This window comes from Hordeum vulgare, chromosome 3H, assembly GCF_904849725.1.
Source record: "Hordeum vulgare subsp. vulgare chromosome 3H, MorexV3_pseudomolecules_assembly, whole genome shotgun sequence".
Classification (NCBI taxonomy): domain Eukaryota; kingdom Viridiplantae; phylum Streptophyta; class Magnoliopsida; order Poales; family Poaceae; genus Hordeum; species Hordeum vulgare.
Window position 1 is genome coordinate 28,934,812 of NC_058520.1, and position 5,268 is coordinate 28,940,079.

The 5,268-nt window shown below is 45.3% G+C and overlaps 1 protein-coding gene across 1 annotated transcript; it reads right to left on the reverse strand.

Annotated features, from left to right (window-relative positions):
- Positions 1-722: 722 nt before the first annotated feature.
- On the reverse strand, positions 723-2,452 carry LOC123442764 (40S ribosomal protein S5). Its single transcript, XM_045118897.1, has 4 exons — positions 2,305-2,452; positions 1,927-2,198; positions 1,086-1,289; positions 723-996 (listed from the first exon to the last, which is right to left on the reverse strand). The coding sequence occupies exons 1-4, from the start codon at positions 2,374-2,376 to the stop codon at positions 942-944; spliced, it is 603 nt and encodes a 200-aa protein (XP_044974832.1). The 5' UTR covers positions 2,377-2,452; the 3' UTR covers positions 723-941.
- Between the last annotated feature and the right edge of the window lie 2,816 nt (positions 2,453-5,268).

The following is a 5,268-nucleotide window of genomic DNA, read 5'->3' on the forward strand; positions in this document are numbered from 1 at the left end:
CCTCAAGATCTAAGAGGAACTTGATGGAAGCGGAAGAGATAAATTGCTTCACCTCGACAGTTCATCAACGTCGAGAAGTGCATCGTTGACAAACAGCTGGCTGGCGGGGAGGTGCGTTGGAAGAGGAGGACAGGCCTGGGAACGGCGAAGGAGGATCGCTAGGCAGCGAAGTGGTGGCAGCAGCTCTGTCCGAGGAGTTAACGGTGGGAAAGAGACTTTGCCTGGACGAGATTACAATTACCATTTTCTGTTTCCGCCATAAACAGGCGACGGACAAAAATGAACGAAACAAACCTTCCCTAATGACCTAAACGATCTTATATTTTCTTTAAAAGGGAGTAGCTTATAGGCTCTTGTGCTCCTGAGAGGATCATGTACTCCTACAAATAGATGCAATCCTCCACGAGGTTCTTAACTATTTACAGATAACAAAGCATGCTAGCACCTAAAAATCACACGCAACATTCAGAACGAATAGATCAGTTCATTTTCTTGGAACACATAAAATTCATGTTTACATTTTTAAAACGTAAGGCTAAAATGGATAGACGTATACAAAGTTACTGATACCAGAAACACTTACTCGAACAGTACAATAAGAAACTCCCTGCCAGAGTTGCGGTAATATCAATAACAACATAGCAGCACGATTTAAATTGCATGAACTGCACTATTGCAAAGTAAAATAAGCATTCAAGGGAACTAGATCAAACCAGGACATATCATGGCAGAACACAACGACAGATTCAACATCTCCAAATATGTCTGAACAGGAATTGGTTTCATAAAGACAAGCATCAGGCACGTCCTTGCCGCTACATCGAAATGTTCTTTCATCACAAACTTAAAAGCATAGCTAAAACAGTTCTAGATATCATGTAAAACACATTCATTTCAAAATCTCCAGCCAAAAGCACGAGACCCTCAGATGCACATCCATCTTAACGGTTAGCCTTGGCAACACGCTCGATCTCGTCCTTCTTCTTGATGGCATAACTGCAATCAAGTTAAAGCAGACATGAGCACACTGATCTTCAATTCATCACAACAGACAAAACAAAGACAGGTAGAGTTATATGGGTTACCTGTTGGATGAGCCCTTGGCAGCATTGATCAGCTCATCAGCAAGGCACTCAGCAATGGTCTTGACATTACGGAAAGCGCTCTCCCTGGCACCAGTGGTCAGAAGGTAGATGGCCTGGTTCACCCTCCTGAGGGGGGAGATATCCACAGCCTGTCTCCTCACAACACCAGCTGACCCAATACGGGTAGCATCCTCACGTGGCCCACTGCAACAAGATAATAGCACATCATAGAAAGTTAATACTGCAACCAAGAGCACAGATACAACGCACAATTACAGTTAAGGTACTCCCTCAGAAAAAGAACCCTAAGTTGAACAAAATCAACAGACATCACAATTAAGTAATATGCATCTAGGAAAACACGGGAATATACAGTCATCTGCTAGATTTTCCTCATCAGCGACATCACAATTATACATTTTGAGTGAGGTTTCAGGTTCAGGCTACCAAACTAGCATTCTATATTCATCAGATATAGAAGTCTGAAAACCTAATGAAGATCGTCCATTATCCACACACCTAAAAACTAAATGGCTGTCTAGCAGATTTTACCACATGGCTACCATCCGAATCGTAATACAAGGATTTCAACTATTTCACCAAAAGACATGACCTTGAAAATATTCTACTACTACACACATCATTAAACTGGATCATAACAGGGAAAATAATTCTAGAACATTATACTGCGATAATTTCAGTGCACACATCAAACTGAAGATGATATTCTACAAGTACCACCATCCACTAGACTGGATCTAATACAACCCACTGGAAACAAACTAGCAACACCAAGCAAGTAACAAGGTTGCAGAGAGGGGAAGCAGAGGGAGGTGGTCACCTGTTGATGATGGCGTCGACGATGATCTGGATGGGGTTGGCGTCGGTGAGGAGGTGGATGATCTCCATGGTGTGCTTGATGATGCGGACGGCCATGATCTTCTTGCCGTTGTTGCGTCCGTGCATCATGAGGGAGTTGGTGAGGCGCTCGATGATGGGGCACTGCGCCTTGCGGAAGCGCTTGGCCGAGTAGCGCCCGGCGGAGTGCGGCAGGAAGGTGTAGTGCTTCGTCGACGTCACCGCGAGGTAGTCGTTCAGCGAGATGTCGGTCACCTGCGAAAACGCGGCGCGCCTCGGTCAGCCGCCGCCCAGATCTGCGCCTCCGCCGCCACGGCGGCAGCCAGTGGGGGTGAGGGGAAGTTGCAAAGGGCGTTCTCACCTGAACATCCTCGAAGGTCCAGCGGTTGAAGAGCTTCACGTCGCCCCCGGGCACCGGCTCCGCGACGGCCATGGCTGAGGGTGGTGGTGGGGAGGGGGGAGGAGGCGGCGGGTGCGTGAGAGTTGGAAAACCTAGTGGAATCGGCGCGCGGGCGGGGATGTGTGCGAGAGCGTCTGGTTTTATACAGCTGGGGGGCTAGGGTTTCTGATCTGACGGTGGCGGGGCGCTCGCGCATCGGCCAGACGGACGGCGGGGATCCGATTCGCTGAACCCGCTCCTTTTTTTTTTCTGCGGGGGCTTCGCTGAACCCACCCGCTGGTGTGCGTGTTTTTCTTTTCGGCCCAAAAAACCCACCATCCAGGCCCTGAACCTTGATTTTGTGCATACAAACAAAAAAACATCATCCAAGCCCAGCAACCTAATCTTCTGCTGACAAAGGAAAAGGAATTCTCTAATAAACAAATAAAGGGAAAAAATATATATGTGCATCAGTAGTGAGAAAGACACTATAATTGTTTCTAAGAAAAGAATGACACCAGAATTCACATGAATTTGAGAAATAACCTTTCGAACAAACATGTTAAGCATATTTTAAGGGGTCATGATGCTATTTATTCACGTTGTCACTTGTTTTCAGGGGAATCTCGTGTGGCATCTACGTAAAGTTGCACACTAAAAAAAGTTGTGAGTTTCATATTTGTTTTATGTGAACTAGGGATTTTATTCAACGTTCCACACATAAGGAGTTCGAGTGTTATCTCGTAGAAATCACATGCTCGAGCACCTCTTCATCTCCCAATGCCCAAACGCATCGAGCCATGCAACACTAAAAAAGTGAATGACACATCTCCCAATGCCCAAACGCATCGAGCCATGCAACACTAAAAAAGTGAATGACACAATGACTTAATTGTCGAGTTGCAGTACTACAGATCGGAACACTACTAACCCATCATCGTTGACCACCCATTGTCCATATGTGAATGGTGAGGTAGATCAATAGCCGGCGAGGCTAGATGTGTCACTGATGTATGTTGAGGGGCAATTCTAGCAACTCGTCGCAGATTGGCCAATTGTAGGCCAGTTCGGGACAATTGGCTGATGGGTTATATCTGACTGTAACTCGTCACTAACTCGGTATTATGCAATGGCTAATCTCTACTATTCTTGATCACAAACTAGTTTGTAGTGCTAGGTCAATGATGTATGTTGTTTACTACGTATCACTTCACACTTACATGCATTCCAAAATCATTTGACCACCGCTTTGGCTCCTCTCCCTCGAAAAAGTGGCTCACGAGCCGATGCGACGTCGACTCACCTTCCCTCTGTTATAAATTCCAACCGTGTCGTCCAAAAACCTAAGCTCTTTCCCGCCGCCAACATTTTTCCAAAACCAAGCTAGAATCGGGCCCGAATTCACCATGGCGAGTCTGGTCACCATTTCGCCTACTCATTCCAGAAGCTCCCGAGTGTTGTCATGCTCGACGGTTCCTCGAGCTTGGACAACGAGGAGGCTTTCAGTTGTAGCTCGTCGGAGGAGGAGGAGAATGAGGGGGAGGGGGAGCACCCCACGTCAGCACGGTAGACTTATACTATGTTTGAATGCTAAATTATTTACTTTTTAAAATATATTTTTACATGGTAATACGTGTCTCATTCATATCATAAAGATCGAATTACAAGTCATGTAAAGACCGACATGACAAAACTGAAAAGATAAAAGAACATCACTGAGTTTGACACTAACGTGTGTCTCGTGCCTTCGACACAATCACAACAACCATCAAAGAAAAAACTGACATATCACCTCCTCACCAGAGCTTGACGTGTCTTCATCGTTGATATGCAGCTTTACGGACCCAACTTTTGGATACCTAGAGCAACCATAAAGTACAAGGTTGGATTCACAAGATACATTCCGTGAAATCTACCAACTATTTAGAGCATCTCTAACAGACCTCGTATAATGTCCCGAACCGCAAAATAACAACCAAAATACAGGTTCGCGTGAAAAAATTGCCCGATGATACGTCCATTTTGCATCATGCTTTTATGTTGATATTTATCGCTTTTTGGGCTGTTATTACACTTCACGGTACAATACTTATGCCTTTTCTCTCTTATTTTATAAGGTTTACATGAAGAGGGAGAATGCCGGCAGCTGGAATTCTGGTCTGAAAAGGGAGCAAGTTTGAGACACCTATTCTCCGCAACTTCAAAAGCCGTGAAAATCAATGAGGAATTATTTTGGATTTTATGAAAAATACTCGACGGAAGAAGTACCGGAACTTACGGCCTGCCTGCATGCCGCCTCTTGGGCCCGAGGCCCATGTATCCCTCTCCCCCTCTCACTTACCCCTTCATGCCCTAGACTATATATACTCCTCCCCACCTCCATTTTAGGGTTAGCTAAGCTTATGCATATCATTTGTTGAGCATAGCTCCATCTACTACCTCCTGCCGTGGAGATGCCTCCATGTGAGAAGACCGCATAGTGGATGCCAAGACCCCTTTCGAGGGAAGATCCCCTAGTGTATTCAAGGCCCCATCTCCCCATGGGATTTTGGGATTAACCCTACCATGTATCCTCTTTCCCTTTGTAGTTCTTGTACCTTGTGGATCTTGTGTGTGGTGAGTCTAGTGGATGTGTGATTGGTCTTGTTCTTGAGTGTTTCCCTTGTGATGTCTCCTCGTTCTTCCCCCTGTTCTTCATGTTCTTGAGGAATCCCCCTCCAATTCGTGAAAGATCGACACCCACGGATGTGCCCTGTATAATATTGGTATAAAGAGCCACGTTTCTCATGAATTTGGAGTCCCCCTTTGTTTTCTAGCCTTAATTTTGTGTGTTTTCGTCCCAATTCAAAAATCCCCACCAAAAATAGCCATACCAATTTTTTGTGTGATTTGTTGGTTCTTGTGAGATTTTGTTGATTTTGATCCATGGAATTCGTGTTTGGCAAG

What these genes read in the sequence shown, in the direction of transcription:
- LOC123442764 (XM_045118897.1), bottom strand. Translation starts at nt 2,376, where the DNA reads ATGGCCGTCGCGGAGCCGGTGCCCGGGGGCGACGTGAAGCTCTTCAAC. An exon ending in GTCGACGCCATCATCAACAG is followed by an intron (nt 1,290 to 1,926) that starts GTGACCACCTCC and finishes ATCTTGTTGCAG; the next exon opens with TGGGCCACGTGAGGATGCTA. An exon ending in GCCAAGGGCTCATCCAACAG is followed by an intron (nt 997 to 1,085) that starts GTAACCCATATA and finishes ACTTGATTGCAG; the next exon opens with TTATGCCATCAAGAAGAAGG.